Source organism: Castor canadensis, chromosome 3, assembly GCF_047511655.1.
Source record: "Castor canadensis chromosome 3, mCasCan1.hap1v2, whole genome shotgun sequence".
Taxonomy (NCBI): Eukaryota; Metazoa; Chordata; class Mammalia; order Rodentia; family Castoridae; genus Castor; species Castor canadensis.
In genome coordinates, this window is record NC_133388.1 from 115215454 (window position 1) to 115240474 (window position 25021).

General features: G+C 36.0%; 1 protein-coding gene across 9 annotated transcripts in view; it reads left to right on the forward strand.

The window, feature by feature from the left end:
* Positions 1 to 25021, forward strand: part of Sntg1 (syntrophin gamma 1) — an 825003-nt gene that overhangs the window by 777397 nt on the left and 22585 nt on the right. For all 9 annotated transcript variants that reach the window (XM_074068516.1, XM_074068515.1, XM_074068519.1 and 6 more), the window contains one exon: positions 20399 to 20509. In XM_074068516.1, the coding sequence (XP_073924617.1) occupies positions 20399 to 20509 (111 nt within the window). The remainder of the gene's footprint in view (positions 1 to 20398; positions 20510 to 25021) is intronic.

A 25021-nucleotide genomic window follows, 5' to 3' on the forward strand; every position in this document is an offset into this window, starting at 1 on the left:
ATGAAATTAGGCAGGCTTCTTTTCCCTTCCCACTAAAGGATTCTAGATCGCTGCAATTTAGAAAACAATGAGGCAATTCTAGCAGATTTTATGAAAATGGGTAGTTTATGAACTGTTTTTTATTTAAAGAGAAAAAGAAACTTAAAGTAACAGCAGCATTATTGTGAGGGAAAAACGGCCCGGCACACATGATGTTTGAGCAAATCAGTAAATGACTTAGTGTCTTCGTCTAAATGGAGTTCTGATTCTTTTCTATAGTTTAAGAAAGAAGTCAGGCATTTGCAACACAAGCTCATTTATAATCATGCTCAGTAAGTGGGTCTCTGATGTTTGATTAGGGTGAATAATTATAGAATATTAAAGGGGCACGTTAGAGTAAAAGGAATGTGAATGAAATGAATGGCGAAATACGAACAAAATGAAAGGATGACAGAAATTTGACTCCTTCTGGTTAGTTGTGAAATATGAATCTACAAGATGTTTCCTTAATTGTGACATCTGCAAAACAGCAGTAACCCTGGCTATTGCATAGAATTAGAGATAATATATACAAAGGCTTAGCATGCTCTTATTGCCATTCTAATAAATAACGAAGATGATGCTCCAGTGAGGGGAAAGAGGACGCAGAACGCTTCATACACACTAAGTACTTTTTGAGACTACTTGTGATCTGAGCTTACGTTCACGCATTAAATGATTCAGTGACAAGAGTAAAACATAGAGTACTTACGTGCCTCCTTCTCTTGATATGAAATATTCTGCTTGATGATATTCCATTTTTACTCACATGTGGATTAATCATTACTTGTAATCACATTGCGTGGGGATTGCTAGTCTGATTAAAAATGATCGTCTTAAATTATAAACCCCAAATGGCATTGAATCCAATGCTCTTTTGCATTTATATCTGTTTCCATGCATTCCTTTAAATAAAACTTATTAATTACAGAGATTTTTCTAAAGAATTTAATTTTTCTGTGTATTCTATAATTACGAAACTACTCTGGTCAATAAGATTTGTGATATATGTTTCTGTAACTTGCTTTCTTCCTTGTCAGCCTTCAGTAACTTTTTATAGCTATAATATTGGAAGTGTTGGGGTCCATTGTAAGGCTCTTTCTTCATCTTTAGTTGTAGCTTTAGACATAAAATATTTCATCATATATCTCAATGCAAGTCATGTTTTATATCCATTATTTAATCTAATTACTCAAACAATAGGCCAAGTTAAATATAATTTTTGAATGTAAAAAATAAACAAGTTTAATAATTCGATAAAGTACTTTTGAAACATTATCACTATATAAATTAATTGAACATTTATTCTGTAGAGTATATTTTATCACTTCTCAAATGTATTCCATGGAAAAAATTGCCCAGTTCAACAGTGTTCAATGAGTTTCTTCTGTGAGCACATTTCTCACTTCCCTGTGCTAAGGAAGTTCACTGGTGTACTTGACTGCACTTGACTTCCTTGTTCTGGAAAAGCAGGTGGGAGCACTGGCCCATCGGGAAAACTCTGGGAAGTAAAAATCTAATCTGTGATTCCTAATTATGAAAGTTTTGGGTCAAATTCTAGAGTTTGAAAATACACAGAAATTTCTCCACATACTGCTATTGGTTTAATCTTAACTTTTCTTTATCTCCATCCTTTTAAGCTTAATCTCCATCAAATTCAACAAATTAAGATTTCTGCTGGTGGCAGGAATTATTCAATCAAAATCCAAGGTCCCTTGATCCAAGTTCACTAGAAGGCCAGTGGGCTTGCACAATCCAAGAGATACTATCTTACATCATATGCACCCTAACTATGGAATCTCACAGTACTTTACAGACTGAAGTATGGTGTATCTTTCCTCATTTCTCCCAATTACACGACTCCAAAACATGAGAACCCACAATAAAAGAGAAGGGAAGCAGCTTAATCTTTTTTTAAAAGTTTGTTCTGTTTTAAAATATTTCTTTCACAAAAAGTAAATTCATTGTGTGTCTGCTCTGTTAGGACCTTGAGATGCAGTGATGAGTTGATCAGGTCAACCTGAGGTTCTCCACAAAGTGGAAGGGGACAGAATGAAAAGAGCTCAGGTTACCATTTGGTCTGTGAAGGAAATGAGCAGAGCATGGAGACAATTTCAGATGTCCTTGTAGAAAACAGTCTCTATGGCATACGTGAGTGAGCCTTTGTTGGTGAGAATGAAGCATTTGTAAAATGAGTTGGGAAGAATTTCCCAAGTAGAGGGAATAGGAAGGCATCAAAGGGCTTTTCTTTTTCCAGAAACTGAGCGGGAAAGGGAAAAAGGGAGAGTGAGAGAGAGAAGAAAAACAGGTAATTCTAAGTGGTTTTCAGAAAATGGATCTATGTGCACATTATCTAAGGTTGGTCTCTGGTATTGTTTATATTAAGCATCTAACATTTAACTTTACACAATCTTAGTGAGGTGCATTTTTTCGTGTTTGATGTGACAAGCAGAGATAGTTACTAGCTTTGAAAGACACCACAGATATATCAGCAATAATTACAGACAGAGGGACTAAAAGAAAGATGTTGTGTACCATGGTCATTGACTACAACGTAAACAATATCATGTCCCTGTTTGGAAAGAGAGGCAAATGGGAATCAAATTCAAACATTTTCCCTGATCTCGTCTGAGTAGCTGTGGCTCTAATGGAATACCAGCCTTGTGGCTAATAAGTAGGCTGCAAGCAATTTGCCATCTCAGACGTAACAATAAGTAATTATTTATTAACTAACAAATTGGTTTTCTGATATGGTTGACCTATGAAATACTTCTGTAAATAGTGATTTTAGCAGCCTGATAGCATGGTGCATACCTGTAATACCAGAACTTAGAAGCTGAAGCAGGAGGATTGGGAATTCCAGGCCAGTCTGGGCTACAAAGTGAGACACTCTGAAAAAAAATTTTTTTAAAAAGCTATTTTAGCAATACTATCATCTTTAAATGTGAATGTACATTAGGCACATTAAAGGAAATTGGAGAGCCATTTCTATTGATCATTCAAGCATTAACAATCAGTAATTATTTTTGGTTCATTGCTTTTAGGAGAGTATCACAGCTTGTTGAGATGCCTTCTAAATGGCACAGTCACCAGAAACAGTTCAAGTACATTTTAGCTGCATATGTTTCTGAATTGAAGAAAGCTTAATTTTACTGCAGCATTGTGCTCTGTGTGCTCAGTACATACTCATCTTATTATTGCTATAGTAAATATAATAACCAATGCTGAAGTTTTTAGCTGATTCTTTATAGTAAATAATAAAAATATTTCCATTTTTTCAGAATGAGACGATTTCACAAATTGAATGAAAAAGCAAGGTTATTACAGTTAAATGACTTTGTACTTGAAGCATTGGTAGACAGCTGGCGTCATTTAATTATTTGTGAAATTCTCTACTAATGGGGACAAATTAATATGAATTGAACCAACCAATTCGATATATGCACAAAATCACTTGAAATTAAAAATGAGCAAATTTTATTTGGACAGTTTTTTGATCTTAATAAAAAGTTATACACAAAGAATGACTTTCAAATTTGCCTTTTCTAAGCAAACACTTGAAAATGCTTCCTTGGGCAATATTTTCCTTTTTAAGTAAATGCTAACATTTCAAGCATCTTCTAATTTGTGCCTTTGACTTTTATGTAATCCTACATGGATGAACATCAGAAAACACTATATGCATCTATGAAATTTTCACAATGCAATGCTTTTGTATTATTAATTTAAACACTTCAATTGAACATTCATCCATTCTTTGAGATGTTAAAATTCACTGGTTAATTTTTCATCAAACACACCTTAATTTTTTTAGCTTATTCAGAGTCTAATTCAAAAAATTGAATATTGAACTATACAATGAAAATTTTTATTTAAACTACACAGCATACAACAAAACCTCTATGCCTGTTATTCAGATTAATGCTTGTGAGCCCTACATTATGACTACTTATCAACTGATTTTTGTGTGTATTCACTACGAATGCCATCTCTAATATCCTGTGTTTCTACTGCCCCTCCAAAAGATCTTCTGCTCCCAGGGATAGGTTATATACAGCAAGCATGTTGGCATAGCAAGTAGCTCATGGACACAGAAGTGTTAAAAACCTCTTCCCTTGCTGCAGATACCTATGGAAACAAACTTTCTTTACACTTCTCTGTGCAAGTGCGCTTAGTTTTATCAGCAAGTTCCCTGAATGTTTCATTCGTGCTGATGAGGAGATAGTTCTCCTATGATATAAATACCTGACACAAAAAGTGCAGCCTGAAACTTACTGATGCTTCTTTACAGTAGTGCATTTTGTCTACCATGTTTCATTAACATGACTGATTAGTCCCACAGACTTGAAATGGAAATAAACTTCTACTTTGCCCTCTCTTTGCTCTTCATGGTGCAAACATAGTGCACATGTCTTCACATTCTGTCCGTAAGTGCCTAATTGTGTGTGTGTGTGTGTGTGTGTGTGTGGTGTGTGTGTGTGTGTGTGTGTGTGTGTGTGTGGTATGTGCTGTGTGTGAGTTTGTAGCCTACATGGGAAGATTTAACTTCTTAGATCCTCACAAACACATTACTAACCAAGACTCCTACTGCACTGTAACATTGTACTTAAGCTATCCTCCTAAAGTCAGTAATAGCATCATCAACACTAATTTCTTAAAATTAATAACTAAAATCATTCTATTGCAAAAATTGCTATGGAGCAGTTAATAAGGCCTGTAGTTTATTTTTGAAAAGGCTTCTTTGAAGAGGCATGAGTTTTCTGGAGCTAAGATAACCAGCCAAAGTGGGAGGAAGTCTGAAGCAAGGACCTTAAGACAAATGCACAGAGAACAACAAAAGTGGAGAGAAAAAGAGTTGTGATTTTTGCACAAGAAATAGTACATGGCCAGGGCAGACTGTATGTGAAGGACAGTGACAAAGATAAGCTTGGAGATTTAAGGGAGGGCTCAGTCTTCAACAATCATTGCTTCATGACAAGGGGTTTCCATCTGATCATGAAACTACCATTGAGAGTTGTTATGGAGCATGTAAAATAAGTATGACTTGAGTTTTAAAATGATTGTTTGAACAAGAGAAGACAGAGGCATGTATTATCAAAACTACAGCAAGGAAATTCAATTGTAAGTTACTGTGAATATCCAAGGAGGAATTGGGACCTAAACTAAACTAGTGGTATATAATTATAACAATGACATAAGAGATTTACAAGATGGATGGGGATTAGAATTAATAGCATTAGAGCAGTGACCTGATGGAAAACTTGATTATTGTTTCCAGATTTAATGCTTAGAAGATGGAGTAAAGGAGATACTGACAATATTTAAGATGGATTGAAAAAGGGGTAAGATGAAAACTTAATTCCAATATATTAATTTACAAATGTCTTAAATTGAGTTCCTTTAAAAAGGGATCTTGGAAAGAGTCTTCAGCCAATGGTATTCCCAGCAGCTCTGAGAAGACATAAGTGGAAAGGCACAGTATCATCTGCAGTTCATACTCAGCCCCACCTGTTTCTTGTGGTAAGAGGACTCATTCAGGTGCTGCAGTTCTAGGATTCTCTGGCTGGAATCAGGAGAAGGGTTAGTGGATGATAAATAGCTTCTGCTTCTGTGGAGGATGCCAAGACCATAAAAAACAAGCATCACCTCTCCTCTGTTCAGCACTCTAGATCTATCCAACTGTGGCCCTGACCTCTAAGGTTCAGTACAGCTTGCTCACTGAGCAAACTTGATCCCCCCCCCACAAAGCTAAACTATCAATCTTTATTTTACCAATGTATCTGGCTGGCAATGGTAGCATAAAGGAATATTTAGTGAAGTCACTACCGATCGAGTAAATGTTAGTCACCTTTCTTGCATCTCCTCTTGTATGTGGGGTTCATTGTCCTTGTCAGATGATGATTCCTTTCCCTGCCTGCTGATTTTCTGATACAAAGTGCCTAAAAATGGCCAGAAAGCATCCAGAGTGTTAAGTACCCACTGGCACAATTCAGGGTTGAGGGTACTGGATGCCCAAATTCCCCACATATGTAACTGGGAGTGATGGTAAGTTGTGACTAGTCCTAAAACAATTTCTTCATTCTCTGAACCATGTTGTCTCCCCACGGGGAATCAGAACTATACTCTGGTCAGAGATTCAGGACATTCACCACATCCTGGGGATGGCATCTGCTTCTTACCATAAGCCCAAATGACATATTAGCTATAGTTTAAGAGGCTACTGCACTGTTCCTTCCCGCTCAAAACTTCTGGCTGATACAGTACTGAGTAACCCACAACATGCCATGGCTGAATTCCTTTTTTGATACTTCCTTTGTTATCCAATGAATCCACTGATATGTGTTGAGTTATGAGGACTTCTGTGAACACTTGGTAAATCCTAAAATGTTGAGATCTCCTAGGCAGAAAAGGTAAACCCATATCTAGAATATGTCTAAATGAATCAATGCTCCGCCAGCTAAAAGAGGTTCAAAGTCAGTCATCCACCACCAAATGGCTAATTAGTTTAACCAGAGAATACTGGAGGGATCCTGAGTGCTCATTGCTGGTTCTGATGGTATCGTTCAGCTGTGACAGAATCCATCTTGGTGAGTCGATGTCATGTTATTGGGCTTATGCCTGACCTCTGTCTGTTCTTGAATCTCTTATGCCAGGGTCAGAGACAGATGATCTAAACTTGACAAAACATTAAGTGGGCTTTTTCCTTGCCTTGTTTGACAACCTGGTCCCTAATCTTCCCGTATTGTCTCTTCCAGACCCCTGACTAGTAGCTCAAGTCTTTCACCTCTATCCATGATACGTGTTTATTCTTATCTCAGGTCACTTCTTTTTCACAAAGTGTATACTAGATGCACTAAGCACAGAAGGAAACAGTGGGGAGTATTTTCTTTTCCGTGTTGTCTTTGGTGATCCCCATCTAATAAAACTACATTGAAATATTTAGCTTGAACCTGATAGCTTATAAACAAACCCTATTCATTTGTATTTTATTTTAGATAGCCATAAAAGACTCTCCCACAGGTGTCATATTTGCAAGTTTATAGAGTGGTGTAGGTCCAAGAGTGGTGATGAGAATAGGGTCTAGTCTGCCAGCAAGGGCAACTTGCTTGGGTCTTCTGGCTCTGTTCAGATATGATTATGTCTTGGAATCTTTTTCCAATGTGCCTGTCATATCTTGTAACTTAGTGAGGTGGATGGAATCCAAATATGACTTGCAACTCTGGCCACACATGAACTTCCGTCTATGCCAGAGCTGTTGTCTTGCCAGTGCCTGTGACGTGGCTAAGATGTCCCACGTGGATCTTAACTCCAGATCCTTGGAGGTCTATTTTGTGGTTCTCCTGCAAGATCTTAACATAAATTCCACACAGTTTCTTTTTGCAGAACAGACACAATTCCATTTAGCCTGACATACTGTAATTGCAATGAGTAAGAAATTGCCTATTCCTCCAGCTTCTAGTGATAGGGTCTCTGTCATCAGCTAGGTAGCAAGCAGTGCATCTCCAAAATCCCCATGGAGTAGTAACTGAGGCAGGGAAATAGAGTTTTTGTAGATATGCCTGTATGGAAAGAGGAAGGCTGTTTGGGGAAGAGACCCCCAAGTGAGGTACTTCAGGGCAGGTCACACAAGGGGGAATCTCTGAAGCTTGAGTTGCCCTACAGAGTTATCCCAGCAGCAGCAACCAGACCAGACTTTACCTTGCTATATCAGCCAGGATTTCAGCATTCAGTGTTGCAAGACTCTCACCTGTGACTAAAGAATTTACTGTGCTGGGCATAGCTGCAGCCCAGCAACACTCTCTGCTGCTGGCAGCTGGAGGAGGGATGTCCCATGTTCATGACACAGGGGCGGTGATGCCAGTTAAGTGGTCATATAAAAAAACAGGAGATGCTATAGAGAAGAGTTTCAGAGGCGAGTGGAAGGAAAGGAAGTGCAATCTAGAATATGGCACAACTACTTTGGAAGGTATAAGATTCTTTCATTTCTATAGATGATTTGGTGGGTTAAAGTAAAAATATATTTGGAAAAACAAGGCGAAAACATTTTTTCTTAGGCAAGCATGGTTTGTAGAGAGGGCTGTATCCATACACTGAGAGGGGCAGAGTTGGACAGAGGCATTAAGGAGCATGGTAAAGAATCTTGCTATTTAAAAGATTTTTGAAAGAAACAAATGCATTAAGGAATGAACATGTCTCTTGAAAAAAAAGGTATAAGCATTCATGGTGATATATCTACCCATTGTCTGTATTCCTACATTATTTTTCCACTCTCCCCATACTTTTTACTCTGAATTAATGGGTATTACATAACAAATGCCTTAATTAGGGACAAAAAGAGTGGTAAAGGTGCAAGTTGGAGAAGATATATTTTTCCAGACTTGATATAACTTAGAATTAGAAATCTGTACTTAAGACATTAATAGTATGAAAACTCATTATACACATTGGGTGTGTTTTCTCAAAAATTTCTGTGTTTAATGACTCATATTTGAGATTAAATAAAAACCCAAAGAATTTTTTCCTACAAGAGTATGGAAAAGTTCATCATGAAATTATAAAGTGAGCGATATTTATTTCTGAAAATTCTCAGCTTTGCTTCATCTTCAAGAAGCATTGCTACTATGCTACTTGGGTCCAGGCACCTTCTTATACTAAAATTTTCCATCAGCTTATTGCTCTGTTGGAAAAAATCTACTAAACTAGTTAGAACTAATAGAGAGAAAAATCTGTGCAATTTACAAAGCAATTTCATGAGCATTATTATCTCATCCATTTTCCCAGTAACCTTTAGCATAGAATAGTCAAGTATTATTACTTCTAATTTACAATAGGATATACTAGGCTTCCAATAAACTATGAAACTTGCCCAAAGTCATGAGGCTTTTAAGTAGGATGTAAAATTTGGATTACATTTTGGGACTTATGACTCTAAAATCAACATTTATTTTTATTTCAATACACTGCCCCCAAATGCATTTGGTTTCCTGGGAGATATGCATTGTAATAGAGGAAAGTGTCTTAAATTTCTGCTACTGGAATTTAGATGTGTCTCTGGAGAGAAGGGCACAAAAGGTGAAAAGCAGGAGGAGAGAAGATTTTGATCTTCATAGTCCTAGTCGCACTCCATGGAGGCAACTTTAAGTACACTGATACACGTGAACTTTACTAGAACAAAAAATGGAAACAAAATCACAGATTTTTCTTAGTTTTGGTCTGACATCATGCAAACTCATTTCTCCACCAGAATTCCACATGAATTTCACAGAGGGCTTATGACTATAGCTTCTACTTTTTTTGTTTAAATAATTCATTTTAAATTAACATAAAATTTTTGTATTTGTCATGTACAGCACGATGTCTGAAGCAAAATTTCATTAGAGAATGGAGAAATCCAGCTGTCATTGTTTGTGTGCTGTTATTACTACACTGTGGTGGTTTGCTTTCTTCTCAGATTAGAAAGTTTTTGAAGCAAGAAATATCTGTTCTTGTCATTCTTTCTAGCACCTTATATCTGACCAAATCAAAGTCTGTTCAATAACCACAAATACTCCACCTTTCCACATGTATCTAACTGCTTACCCTATGCTGTACTGATGGGGTCCACTGCAGAGCTGGCTACCAGGAATCTACAATTAAGCTCATCCAGAGCCATGTAAATTGCATGTTATATAAAATAGTGGTGTCTAATTTTCATCATGCATAGTCTTAACATAATCGCCACAATGTTTGTTTATCAGAATCTTAAGAACAAACTGTGACATAAGAAATGGGTTGCCAAAGAATTCTTGAGTTAAGCCATTTTTGAGATCTGTATAGCTTTCAGTGATAAGTGTTTGACTCAGGTCACTCAAAATGGGCCAAGTGCTAATTTCTTTGAGTGTTGCTAATATTTACAGTTTGCTTTGACTCTTCTGGACTTTCTGAAGAGCATGCAGCATGTCAACTGTATTACCTTTTAGCTGACAAATCCTTCTGTCAATCATTACTTTATTCATTTTTGGGGTGTCCCACTCACAGCCAAGGGTTCATGTTCCATATCCAAAAAGTCTCCAGCCTCGTTCAGAAGCCTCTAATTTACATTCTTATACCCAGAGGAGTTGTGTTATGCTTTATTGAAAATAATGAGTTTTTAAAACCCATTCATTTTTTTTTCATTTTTCTTTTATTATTCATATGTACATACAAGGTTTGGGTCATTTCTCCCCCCTGTCCCCATCCCTTCCCTTACCTCCCACTCCACCCCCTCCCTCTCCCTCCTACCCCCTCAATCCCATTCACTCTTGAAAGCTCATCGACTTTAGTTAAAATAACAGATTCCTATTTTAGACTATTATAACTGCATATGAAATATCATTTCAAATTTATAATTGTAACATGAGAATTTGAAAATCTTTAATTTTACAGCAATACCAAAATGATACAAGTTAATGTCAGGGCCTGTACTACGTATGATGATATATTTTAACAGACATTTTCTTCCTGTTTTTTGTAAGTATTTGGTTGTCTTAAGTTATCTCACTTAATTTCACATCCTCACACTCCCCCTAAACATTTTATTATAGCAGCCACCCCACATCCATGATTTTGCTTTCTGTAGTTTCAGTTACCTGTGGGTGATGATAATCCAAGAATATTCAATGGAAAACTTTAGAAATAAACAATTCATAAGTGTTAAGTTGTTTGAAATAGCTTATTGAACCTTTACGCTCTCACATTTCATCTTTCCTGGGATATGAACCATTTCACTGTCTAGGGTATTCACGTGCTACTAGACTGACAGTTGCTTATCAGACTTTTCAGTTCCCAGACAATGGGTGCTGTACACAGTGATTGAACACAGTGCTCATTACCATTTATGAAGTCAGGCATCCACTGGGGTCTTGGCACATATCTCCTTAGATAGGGAGTGACTACTGTACTTCATCTTGTATGTACTTACATGTATATTATTTTAATGCAAAATGATTAGACATTCCATATTTTGATATTTATTAATAGTAAAGTACTTGATGCAGTCTTATTTTTCATATATTTTAGTTCCTTAATTTTTAGACATGAAATTTTAGGATCAAATTACATTAGTATTTTTAAAGCTTAAAACATATTTGAATTTGCTGTTCTAACATTTCACACCATCACCAGCAATGCTATACAAAAATATTTGTTTCAACATAATCCTACTAGACTTACTTAGTTAATGATCTTCAGTGATCTTTATTAATTTAATGACTGGAAAAATCAGAGCCATTTTAATATTAATACAACCTCTGTTTTTAATAAGGTTCAGCAGGTTCTCACTCATATGTATGTAAGATGTACATATGAATATATATATATATTTTTATGGTACTGGGGTTTGAACTCATGTTGGCTAGGCAGGTGACCCCCCACTCGAGCTATTCCACCAGCCCTGTTTTGCATTGGGATTTTTCAAGATAGGGTCTCCAGAACTATTTGTTCTTGCTGGCTTCGAACTGTGATTCTCCTGATCTCTGCCTCCTGAGTAGCTAGGATTACAGGCGTGAGCCCCATGCCTGACTTCTCATATATTTAACAGGGATAATTTTCCCTCTTTTGGAGTGATTTCTAACCATGATATTACTTTCCTTTTTCATTTGTCAGGTAGTTAGGGTCTGACTTCCACTTCATTATATTTCCTGCTTTATGCCACTAAGACTATTCTTTTAATTTCAGTAATACATATTTATTTTGCATAAATGAGTTTAGAAATATTATTCCTAAACCTAGAGCCAATATATTCAAAAATATCACTAAATAATTTCTCATCCAGTTTCTTAAAATTTTTCTATACTTTGGATTGCTTAAATTATTTTACTTTTTGGAAAAAAAGAGATTTGATATAAAATTATGAGACAGAAAATTAAACTGCTTTACTTTTTCTCAGAAAGTTAATTGTCCTAAATATTTTTAAGTTTGTTGGGTGTTATACAGTAGTGAATTAAAAGGTATTTAAAAAAATTTGAAATGATTGGAGATTGTTTCTCGATAAATTACAGTTTCATATTGTAAGGAAAAACATGTAGCCATTAATTTATACAGGGGCTAAATGTCCTTAGGATAGTGATAATTTCTTTTTTATCAGTGAATAGATGAAAAGTAGCATTCTGTATAGATGCATTATGCTTTAGTATAATTATATATTACCTGATAATTTTCTCATTCTTATTATTAGGGCACTTATGATTTTGTTGTTTTTATTTTTTAAAGTTTGAACATTTTCATTAGTATTTACTTTGAATGGTTTCTGGTTGCATTTTGTTTCCAGAATCAGTTTTTCAGTTGTGTTTAATTATGGATATATACATATATATTATATATGCATAATGTATTATATATGTATATAAAATATGTTTGTTATTTCAATCATTCTTAAATGTACAATTAATATCATTAATAATCGTACTGTTGTGCAACCATCACCACAATTTGTTCTAAAACATCTCATTCCTCCAAACATCAACTCTGTAACCATAAAGAAAGAATTCCCCATTCCTTCTGCCCCACATAGTGAATTAAAACTATGTCACATGCTGACCAAAAGAGACTAATGTTAGCTCTAAAGACATGGAAGATTAGAAAGAGAAATGACGAGAAAAGCTATACCATGTAAATAGTAGCCTAGAGAACATCTAACATTAGAAAAAAACTTTTAAGTCAACGTTACAACAGAGCATGACATCATATATTGTTGAAAAGGAAATTCTACAGCAAGATGCAACAAAAACAACCATAACATGCCCATCAAATATCAAAGCCATGACATATAAGAAGGAAACATTGACAGGATGCAAGGGAGAAATAATTCTATGATAATAGTTGGAAACCAGGTGCCCCCAAATAAATGGTGGAATAACCTGTCAGACAAAAGGTCAATAAGGAACAGAAAATGTGAACAACACTACTAAACAATCGATGTTCCAGTCAGTTGTTTTGCAGGTGTTGACAAACCGATTCAGTAAAACAGCAGAACAGGAATAAAGCTGCAGAACTGACATCATTTCACCTCAAGAGTTACTCTGATTGTATGATATCAATATGTAGATGCTGGTAGAAGGTAGATCAATAGATCAGTGGAGCGGAAAACACGGAGATAGAGCCACACAAATAAGGTCGAATCGACTTTGATTTCAACCAAGGGCAGTGTAATCAAGAAATTGTAGTCTTTTCAACAAATGATCCTGGACACCCCCATACAGGAAATTGGATTACTTCACAGATCTTAATACTCTTTGCAAAAACTAGATTAAAGAGCGATTACAGATTAATATGTAAGAGGAAAAGCTACAGGAGAAAAACCTAGATGACCTTGAATTTGGACTTGATTTTTTAGATTATACACTGAGGAAACAGTTTGTGAGAGAAGCGACTGATAAATTTGAGTTCAGTGTCAAGAGAAAGAGAAGACAAGTCACAGGCTGTGAGAAAATACTACCAAGATGTGCATTTGATAGAGGACTGCCGTCCCAAACGTACAAGAACACTTAAACCTCAACAGAAAGATAATTTTGAAACGCTAATTTAAAAAATCTGTCAAAGGGTTGGAGGCCTGGCCCAAGTAGTAGAGTGCCTGCTGAACAAGCATGAAGCCCTAGTCCAAATACTAGTAATGTCCAATGCAAGGGACAAGACCAAAAACAAGTCAAACGGCTTAACATAAACCCAGTCCAGAGAAGATGTACGGGTTGAAAACTATGCTTGTGAAAAATGGTCTACAACCCATGTCATAAGGGAAATGCAAAATTAAAACAACAATAAGATACCAGTACAAGGCTGGGGATATGGCTTTAGAGGGTTTGGTTAGCATGAGCAGAGCCGTTGGCTCAATTCCTCAGCACTGCAAAAAAAAAAGAAGAAAGAAAAAGATACCACTACAGACCTATTCAAATGTCTAAAGCTTACACACTGACAACCCCAAATGCTGTCAAAGATGTGGAGTGACAGGACCTCATTGGTTGTTGGCAGGAATGCAAAATGTCAAAGCCAAATTTGGAGACAATTTGTTGGTTTCTCATATAGTTAATTACACTCTTACTGCATGATTCAACGATTACACTTCTTAGTAGTTATGTGAAGATGCTAAATACCTCTGTCCCCACAGAAACCCTCATATGCATGCTTACAGCAGTTTCATGCAGAATTTCTAAAACTTGGAAGCAACCAAGAGCTCCTTCAGTATATGAACAAATACCTAAGGTGAGATTTATTCAGACAGGGGAATATTAATCATTAATAAAAAGAAATAAGCTATAATTCCATGAAAAGATGTGGAGGGAATTTTAATGCATATTGCTAAGCAAAAGAAACTAATCCTACTATGTGATATCTAATACATGAGATTCTGGAAAAGGCAAAACTAGAGACAGTGAAAATATCATTGGTTACCAGGGACCAAGGAAGGAGAGATGAGTAGGTGAAGTACAGAGAATTTTTAGGGCAGTGAAACTGCTCTGTGTTGGTGCTACAATGGTGAGTTAACATTATTTCTATATTGGTCCACACTTGTGGTATGTATGACATGAAGATTGAATCTCAGTGTAAATTGTAAATATATATATGTATACACACACACACATATATATACATATATATATATATCAGTGATAGCAGTAAAAGTATTATATATTTTAAAAAGAACATTCTTCAGAATAGACCATATGCTGGACACAAAATAAATTATAATACATTTTAAAATATTGAAATTAGTATCTTTTCTACTCACAATGGAATGAAGCTAGACATCCAGAACAGAAGAAAAATTAGAAAATGTTCACAGATATGGGACTTAAGCAAGTTATTTGAGTAAGGGAGAAATTACAGGAGAAGATAAAAATTAGAAAAGAGAAAATGAAAACAAACACATAACATACCAAACTGCATGAATGAAGAAAGAGCAAGGCTAACAGGGGAACTCATGGCTCTAGTTTTAAATGTATTTAAAAAGAAGAAAAAATGATTTCTAGAAAGAGAAGAAAAATCTCAAACCAATAATGTAGCTTTAAATCTTAAGGAAGTAGAAAAAGAATAGCAACTTGCCAGCAAATTAAAAGAACACAAAGATTTTAGTGGAGAAACCTAAAATGGACAGTAGAAAAATAATAAGGAAAATAAAAATCAAAGGTTGATTGGAAAACATCCACAATCAATTAATAGTTAACTAAGTTGACCAACAGAGAAAGTGCAAATTAGTAAAATCAGAAAAAAAAGAGCTGGGACATCATGTCAGCATTTGAAAGGCGAGTGAATCATGAGAGAATCCTACAATCCAGTGTCTGCCGAAGGTACAATGCCCTGGATGAAATGAACGAATTCCTGGAAACATGCAATGCACTAACAGTGGAAAACCCTTAACTATTAAAGAAGATTAAATCTATAATCATATCTTTCCCAACAACCAAAAGCCTGGGACCATATGGCTTCATTGTGAATTATAACAAACATTTGAGAAAATTAAGCAGTAATCTTAAAATCGTAAAAAAAAAAACTTGAAGGGCCAAGACACGTCCCAACTCATCTTATGAGGCCAGCAGTGTTTGACAGCAAAGCAAAGACAGTATGGAAAATGAGGGCAACAGACCCATGTCTCATCTTTAGGATTACTAAAGAAAAACTCCTCAATAAAATATTAGCAAATAGAAATTAAAAATGTCATAAAAGGATTATGTATAATAAAAGTATTTATTCTCAAGATGCAAGGAAGTTTCCACATCTGGAAGAAAATCACTATTATACACCATATTAACAAAGTGAAAATTAAATACAGCACATAAGATGTTCTCAGTTAATGCAGAAAAGTCATTTGATAAAAAAGTGTTTAGTTTTCTTAGCAGAACACTCAATTAGAATTAGAAGGAAATGTCCTCGATGCAGTGATTATATATGGAAAACAGCCTCACATCTAAAGTCAGACTCACTGGCAAAAGACTCAAAGCTTTCCCTCCAGTTCAGGCACGTGGCAAGGACACCTGCTCACCATTTCTGTATAACAAGGTGTCGAAAGTTCCAGACAGAACAATTATGCAAGAGAAAGAAACCAGGTGAGAGAAATGGAGAAAGCAGTCATATTACTGCTGTTCATAGACGACTTGATCTTATGTGTGGATAATAGTAAAAATTACACACATGCGTTCATGCAGGGAGGAATCTGTTTCAGCTAATCAGCACTTCAACCAAGTCATGATATAAAAAATCATCACAGAAAGCCAGCTCCGTTTCTATAGGAACAGTGAGCAAAAGAAGCGTTAAAAAGAAATTCCATTCCAATGGCGACAAAAAGATGTGGTCCTATTAACTGTGGGTTTATGCCTAAGCACTTTGTTACTTTGTTTCAAAAATGTCCCTTTCTATTATATAATGTTAATTTCAAACAATATGAAATATAAAAGAAAAGAAATATGTGCATTGTAAAAATACAATGAAATACATTTGGGTAAATTTTCCTACTTTATTGTCCTTTTCCAAATGTTTTAACAATAGAGCAATCAATCAGTAGAATTTGGGAACTTTAAAAATGTAACGGTACTGGGCATGTGGCTCATACCTGTAATTCCAGCTTCTTGGGAGGTGGAGATCAGGAGAATCATGGTTTGAGGCCCACTCAGGCAAAATGTTGTCAAGACCCCATCTCAACCAATAAGCCAAGCCATGCCTGGTGATGCAGTCTGTAATCCCAGCTACATGGGGAGGCACAGGTAGGAGAATCATGGTACAAGGCCAGCCCTGGGAGGGGAGAGAGACAATGAGACACTATCAGCAAAATAAAGAAAAACCTGCTTAGCAAGCACAGGGCTTTACTGAGGTCAAAATCCTGCACTGCCAAATAGCTTAGCTATCTCTCTCATTTTATATATAGAGATATATAAATATATAGAGAGAAATACATACACATGTATGTAAATATGTATACATGTAATGATTTTATTCACATAGCTTCATGCTTAAGTGACATAAAATTCAAATTCTATTAAGCTCTCCAGGCCAGGTTTAATAAACACATGCCTGAATCGGGATCATTGATGAAAACTGTGAGGTCATGTTTAGTTTTGCTCGGGGAGTCAGGAAGAAAACAGTGAACCATTCCAGTTGGAGCTGTTCAACAATACACCTGAGCGGTACTCCTTCAAACTGTCCAGGGCAGTTTGACAAGGACCTAGAGCTGTCATGGCCGAGTCAAGCTTGGGAGACGATACAACTAGATGTAATGTGGCTCTGCAGCAGCAGAAGGCATTTGATTAAAGGTAAGGCACCTGAGTAAGAGATGGGGTCTGGTCATAGTGTCCCTCTGTCACTGACACCATGTCATGCAGAGGGGGGAGGTTTGCAATGGGACGAGCCCATGTGGGATGCTTAGGAACTCTGACAATCTTCTGTTTTACTATAAATCTACCCTCCGATCGTCAGTTGCATTTCCTCTCACTTTATTCAACGGTAAGAGCTTGGGAACTTTTTACCTCCTCCATCAACTTGTTTGTATTTACTTTGTTTTAATCAGTATTCTTGTTCTTATGTAGTTTACACGCTATCTAAATGCTCTGTGGCGGCACCTGACTAAAGTCACCTTTTAGAATTCTGGAAAGACTGCTGTCTAGTAAGAAGTGAGTGTCACCACAGCCACATCTGTTTCACAGTGGCCCTGCAATTCTTGGAGCTGCCAATCTGGGAAGTATCATATTCCAGTGAGGGTGGTACAGATGCTCCTCTGCTCAAGGTGGGATATAAATCGGAAATATCCTAACTCCAGACTGCGTGTAAAACTCCTACATGCCAAACACCAGAGTGTGGCAACTCCACACACCACAGTGTGTCTGTCCTCACCCTGGTGAGCTCAGGCCTGACTGGGGGCCATGGCTTACTGCCCAGTATTGCAATATTAGTATAGGAGCATAGTGCTAGCCTGGAAGATCAAAATTCACACTTTGAAGCCTAGGTTCTACTTAATGTGCATTGCTTCATGACACCCTAAAGTCAGAAAGCTGTAAGTGAAACCACACTGTCAGGAACCAGAAGGAGGAGGGATGGCGCAGTCTGTGTGGCGTCTTCCTCAAGTGACCTTTTTGGGCTGTGCCCTCTTTTGGACTGTTTCTGGAGCATGCTACTTGTGTCCATTCATGTTTGTCTAACTCAGGGTGCCTAAAAAGTGTAGCTTAGACAACTACTAGAGGTTTTATGCACGTATTTCAGCTTTGTGAAAACACATTGGTGTGTGGGCACAAATTGTGGACCAGCAGCCACAGTGGGATCTGGGACCTTGCCAGGAAGGCAAACGCCAATGACTGTTGAGGCCCACTGAGGCAGCCCTGGTCTCAAGAGATGGAGATGCCTTTAGCAAGCCTCAGGTGATTCTGATGACATTGCCCTGGCCTCCATGCTGACCCTGAGCTGAGGTCTGCTTGGTTTGGTACCTTGTGTGCCTTCAAGAGTCTAGCTTGCTCCTGGAGTGTGAGAGATGTTATGCTGAAGCCAGTGTATGCCAGGGAGAGGAGCTGGAGGTGGTGCTTCCTGACAATGCCCTTTAATGAGATGCTTCTTAAAAAACGGTGTATGGGAATTAATTTTTTAGGTAAATATAAAGTCAGCTTGGGTCTAGAATTCTGCTTTCATTGTAAGCTCACTTTATGTATTTGTTATTTGACTACAGAAAACTAAATAATGATATTCATTATATACTCCACATCATACAAATTCTATCATATCTTCTCTTTATAAACTGGAGAATTTTCCTTTTACATCAATTCTCATTGTAATTCTCATAACTTGATCTTGCACTAACATCACTCTTTCATGAATAATGCCAAAATACACAATTATTTAAGACCAAAAATATGTATTAGTTTGTAAAGTAGTTTTCTAAACTACAAGTTTCATTTATTTTCCTGTAACAAGATAAAAAGGAAAGAATCAATTGCGTTGGAGTTGAAAAATTATAGTCTGAATATCAGTCATTGATACTTCCTGGCATTAAAACCATATAGGTCCAAGTGGAGATGACAGGCAATATCTACTAATTATAAAACCAGAACAGCCGAGATGAAAATGTTACCATGAGGAAACGGATGTATATGAATATTCACTGTGCCATGGCTGGCTGGAGCTAAGTATTTACTCACTCATTTTCAGTTGTCCTTATATGACACCTTTTCAACCTTTATTAATCTTATTTTCTCAGTTACTGAGCGAAATAACCTCAAATAACAGGCATTTTTACTGGAGATCATTTTTACTTTGAAGGGTCTGCTTAGAGGATCTAAAGCTTGGAGAAATGTGGGGTTAAATGTCACCGACCTGTTGCAATTGGTATTCATAACGTGTTTAACTGAAGCTTACTCTTACAAAGCAAGGTTCACATGCTCGCATGCACATGTGTGCCTGTAGACTGCTACATGCATTTTTCTATCATAATTTTTAAAAATTGTAAGGTGTATTCTCTATGCTTTCGTTTACCACTTTATCAGAGGCCACAGGCTACAGAGACTGCCCTAAGAAAACATTCTGTTACAGCATCTCTTTCTAGACGTCACCAGACACCATTCTCAATGAAATCACAATTTGTGAATGTAATTGTTTACATACTGTGTTAATGACCCAAAGTTATATTAAGATAATTTAAAGCAAAGCCATATGTGTGTGATAGTGTTTGAACACACATTTTCTGCTTTGAAGATGTGTGTTTTCGGTGTTTTGCTTTGGACATGTTCAAGAATGAAGTGAGATTTATAATACAGAAGGTTAATTATGAACAATTTCCACTAATTGCCAATTTAACCTTTGTGTGCCTCCATTTTGTAATTTAGAAAGGTCATGGATTTATGTTGCTTTCACCTGCAAAGAAGTACATTTGTAGAATACTGTGTTTCAGGAAGAGGCTCTGCATCAGAGATATGATGCATTGATGAGGAGGATTCTGTAAAGGCTTTTCTGTACGAATCCATGAGATCACCATGCAAGATTTTATAATAATAATTTACTCAAGCTGCCAGGTCTTCTTGAGAAAATTGCAGGTCTTTGGTTTAAACTTCTAGAGAAAACTCTAGAATTATCCATTCAAAATTACTTCACCCCTTTAATTGATAAAAAACAAAGGCAAATTATTTCACATTCAAATATGCCATGATGCTAAAAATAATTTATTTCCATGTGTTTGTAATAATTATTTCATGGGTACAAAAGGTATGTCTGGAAGTTAAAGAATATAGTGAATATTAAATTATGGCCTTTGATAAATATATTTTAATATATACTTGAATAATGGAGCATAATACTGACTATGTGATTAGCCTTTATCATTTAAGAGATAAATGTCTGTTGGGCTGAAGACAGATATTAATAATATTGACTTGCATATGTTTGCTTTTTTTCTTTTCAGGCTGTACTTTGGAGGTATAAGTTTTCTCAGCTTAAAGGCTCTTCAGATGATGGCAAGAGCAAAATCAAATTTCTGTTTCAGAATCCAGATACTAAACAGATTGAAGCAAAGGTAAGCACAGCAAATTCATCAACAACACACCTCTAATTGCATTAATGCCATTGAGAAGCCAAGGAGAGAAAATTTAGGAGAACCAAAAGAGTGAAAACACATTCTGTGCCTACACCAAAACATCCCTTGTGGCCAATAGAATAAATTCACTTTGAGCTTTTAATGACAAATTTCCACTAAAAGGCATCCATTAAAATAAATTACACACAGCTAATTGCATTTCCTTGTTTTAATTCCTTACGAACTAAATTTGTATCACACTAAAATAACATTCTGAAAACTAAATGGATCACCTGGTTTTTCACGTTCTAAATAAACTACTTTTAAAAAGTGAGCCTATTTTATTATTTATTCCCTCCTTAAATATTGACACAAATTTGAAAAGCATTTTCAACATCAGTCCATTTTCCCCATATAGTTATATGTTAAGGAAGATAAAATAAGTGAGGGATTTTTTTGCTTTGTCCCACACAGATTTCAGCATTAATGGAATACATTAACCATGCTGTCTTTGATTTATCAGAAAGAATACCACTATTTTTATGAGTATGTATATTGGTAAATATTCAAAATCTAAATTATTTTCCTTACCTTACTATGAAGTTTGAGTTAGAATAAATTATTAAAACACTATAGAAAAAATAATAAATAACAAATACCCAAACGAGACCAGACGTAGTAATGCATACTGTAATCTCAGCTTCTTGGGAGGCAGAGGTAGGAAAATCAGGGACCATGTCAACCCAGGCAAAAGCTCAAAACTCTATCTGAAAAATAAACTAAAGCAAAAAGGGTTAAGGCTGTGGTCGAAGGCTTGCCTAGCAAGTGCAAGACCCTGAGTTCAAAGCCCAATACCTCTAAAATAAATCAATAAAACACACACCGAAATGAAAAACTAATTCTGTTGACATGAAGATCTACTATCAGTTTTCAACAAGAATTAAAATTAAATTATTATAATTCTGCTACAGTGTTTTATCTATTAAATTCAGGGTGAAAGAACTCTGCTTGACATTCACAGCCATCCAAGGCATGGCCTTATGTGATATTTTAGTCAGAGTCTCATTTAACACTCTTGTCGGATTAGACATTCTCCTTTTAACAAGGTGACCACGTCCTTGCATTACATACTACTAACCTTCCTCCTTAGCTTTTCATTTGAATCCCTCTGAAGCTGTCCATTCTTATTTGATATTTGTCTTTGGACTTGTAGTTGTTTAAAGTGGTAATGGTGGAAGTAGCTCTGTAGCTCCTTTATGCCAGCTTCTTTTCTACTAAGCATCAATATTGCCATCGCTTTGCCTCAGATTTGCCCAACTGGATGACTTCATCCACTCCTTGATTTGAGATGGTTTTTAATTTTCAGTCCTATGTTTCTACATTTCCAATGTTGCCTCTCCCCTAGGTACAGATTTATCTCTGTAGCTGTCTTCTCTCTCCTGTTCCTCCTTTCTCTTACGGACCTGCCACTGATGGATCATTTGTTTTGTACCGGTCCATTACACTGCCGTTTAAATTGGCTTCTAATGTTTCTACAAAAAAATGCATCCCCATTGTAAAATGGTTTCATTGTCTTAGCACTTGGTTGATTTCTCACTATTTCAAAGGAGAGCACATAGCCTCATACTGGTGAATTCATGTTACTGTCATCAGTTCTGCATTCTTCTGCATAATGGGGAACTTCAACCTCCAATGCTGACAGAAGTATAGTATTTAATTTTTAGCTGTTACTCTTCAAACACTTTTTGATGAGCTGATAAGCCCTTAGTGCTTGAAGCAAGAATTATAAAATTAATTCAATGACTAACTGTAGCATTTAGAATTCAACTGAATGTAGTATTTATTATATATGCAGCTAGGCAGCTAGCTACAATTACCTTACTAGTTATCTGTCAGCTACTAAATACTATTTATTTTCATTACACTTGTGTTTTAACATATTATTTAAAATTTCATTCCTTAAGTATGAGGTTTAAAAAAGATATTTGGTTGAATGTAATTCTAAAACTTATAGAAAGCAATTATGGAACAGTACAAAGATATTTTAAAAATAATGAGAGACTACAGCATTTGGTGTTAATGAATTTCTCTAAAGTCAGAGTCTCCCTCTAGAAGGTAAAATAATACCACTATGGTAACACTAAAACTGTCCAATAGAAATGGAAAACACCTAACAACCAAAGCCACTGACAATTCAGAATAGTGGCCAGATATGTAGCTGTACTTGCATGATTGTAACCTCTGCTGACATCACAGAAATTATATGAGAATTAAAATTAGAACATTTGCTAACTTTTCATGTAACCTTTAGAACTGTAATTTGCAAGCAGTCAACTACCATACTATCAGAGACATGATGCAAGGACAACAAAATGTGCAGGTTTTTGTGTGGACATAGTTTTTATTTGTCTGGAGTAAGTGCTCAAAAGTGCAAACTGCCAAGTGGCATTTGTTTAGTTTTAAAGAAAATAGCAAAATTCTGTTACAGAGTGGCTGTAACATTTTATATTCACAACTGCAATGTATGAGAGATCCAGTTTCTCTACTTCTCTCTGCCAGGATTGTATACTGTCAACTATCTTTTGATTCTAGCTCTTCTCATTGCAGTCTTAAGCTGCTTTTCTCCAATGCCTGATGATTAACAATTTTGATGTTTCAATTTTCCAGTCCAACTTTGTCGTTCATGAAATGTTCCTTCCTTGTTTTTTTTTTGCCTACTTTATAATTGTATTGTTTTACTATTTTTGGTGCCTTTTATTTTTCTATGTTAATCATCATAGAGGATTTTTAAGAGCTAGCATTATTTTCTCTTTGGTTTTCTATACTGTACTCTATAATAATCAATTTAATGATTTCTGCTTTTTCCTTCTTTATTTTTTGTCTGCTTTAGCTTTATATTACCATTCTTTTTCTAAGTTCTTGAAGTGGAATTTCAGATTACTAATTTACAGCTTATTTCTGATACAAGGAATAGTTTCTTTTCCTCTTAGCAGTTCAGTTGCTTCCTCTCCAAATTTTTCATATGTTTTATTTCTATTTTCACCAACTCAATGGTTTTCTTTTTCAATTGAATTTTGCTGCTTTCTTTTTTTAATAGTCTATATTTTGGAGATGTTTTTAGGTTCACAGCAAAATTAAATAAAAGGTACAGAGACTTCCCATATACCCTCTGGCCTTATTCAGGCAGAGCCTCGCACTATCAATAATAAATAAAAAGTGGCTCATTTGACACAACCAATGAACCTAGATTGACATGTTATCCCCAAGAGCCCATAGCTTACAATATGACTCACTGAGTACGTACAACACGAGATTTAGCCCTGATGCAACACATGGAGTATCATCCGGAGTTGTTTCACTAGCTCTGCAGAGGCATCTCCCTCCCACTAGTAGCAGGAAATCACTAGTTTGGGTGTTTTAAGTTTTCCATATAGATGGATCATAGGGTACTTAGCTTCTTCAGGTTGACCTTTTTCACTGATCCTTTGCATCTAAGTTGCCTTTGTGACTTTTTCTACTTTGATGGCTCATTTATTTTTTATTATTGAGTGATGCAGTGTTTCATTTTTGGTTTTTTTTGGATATATCATAGTTTATTCATCCCTTCACCTACTAAAGGGCATTGTCTTACTTCCAAGAATAGACTATTATGACTAAAGCTGTTCTTAATATCTGTGTTCAGTTTTTGGTATGTACAAAAGTTTTCAACTTTTGGGGGTAAGTAAATATCAAGAAGCTTGATTGCTGAATCATATAGCAGAGTATGTTTAGTTTTCAAGAAACTACCTACCTTCCAAAGTGATACTTTGGCATTTCCACCAGGGTGAATGAAAGCTCTGGTGCTTCTCACCCTTGCTAGCATTTAGTTTTGTCAGTATTCTGGATTTTGATCATTCTAATAAAAGCTTGGCGATATTTTACTTTGTTTGAATTTACATTTCACTGGTGCTATCTTTCCATGAGCTTATTTTTTATCTGTTTAGCAACTTTGGTAAGGCATTCTGTTGAAGGGTTTGGACTCGTTTTTCCTCCAGTGATGCAAATTGAACCCAGGGCTTTACACATACTAGGTAATGTTCTCCCACTGAGTCACAGCCCCAGCCCTGACTCATTTTTTGTTGCTATTACTGAGTTTTAACATTTTGTTGTATAATTTAATTAGCACTCTTTCATCTGAAACAGACTCGCATGATTTGTGCAAATGTTTTATCCATTTGTGTCTTGTTGTATCATCCACTTGACACTGTTTTTCACAGAGCAGAAAATTTTAATTTTAATGGAGTCAAATTTATAAGTTATTTGTTGCATGTATCCAGACTTCAGTGTGTATTTAAAAGCCATTGCCAAACCCATGGTCACCTAGATTTTCTCCCTTGTTATCTTCGAGGATTTTTACACTATTGAATTTTACATTTTGAGCTATTATCTCTTTTGAATTAATTATGTTTTTTGCTTCTTAGTTGTGGTACTGGGGTTTGAACTCAGGGCCTTGCGCTTGTTAGGCAGGTGCTC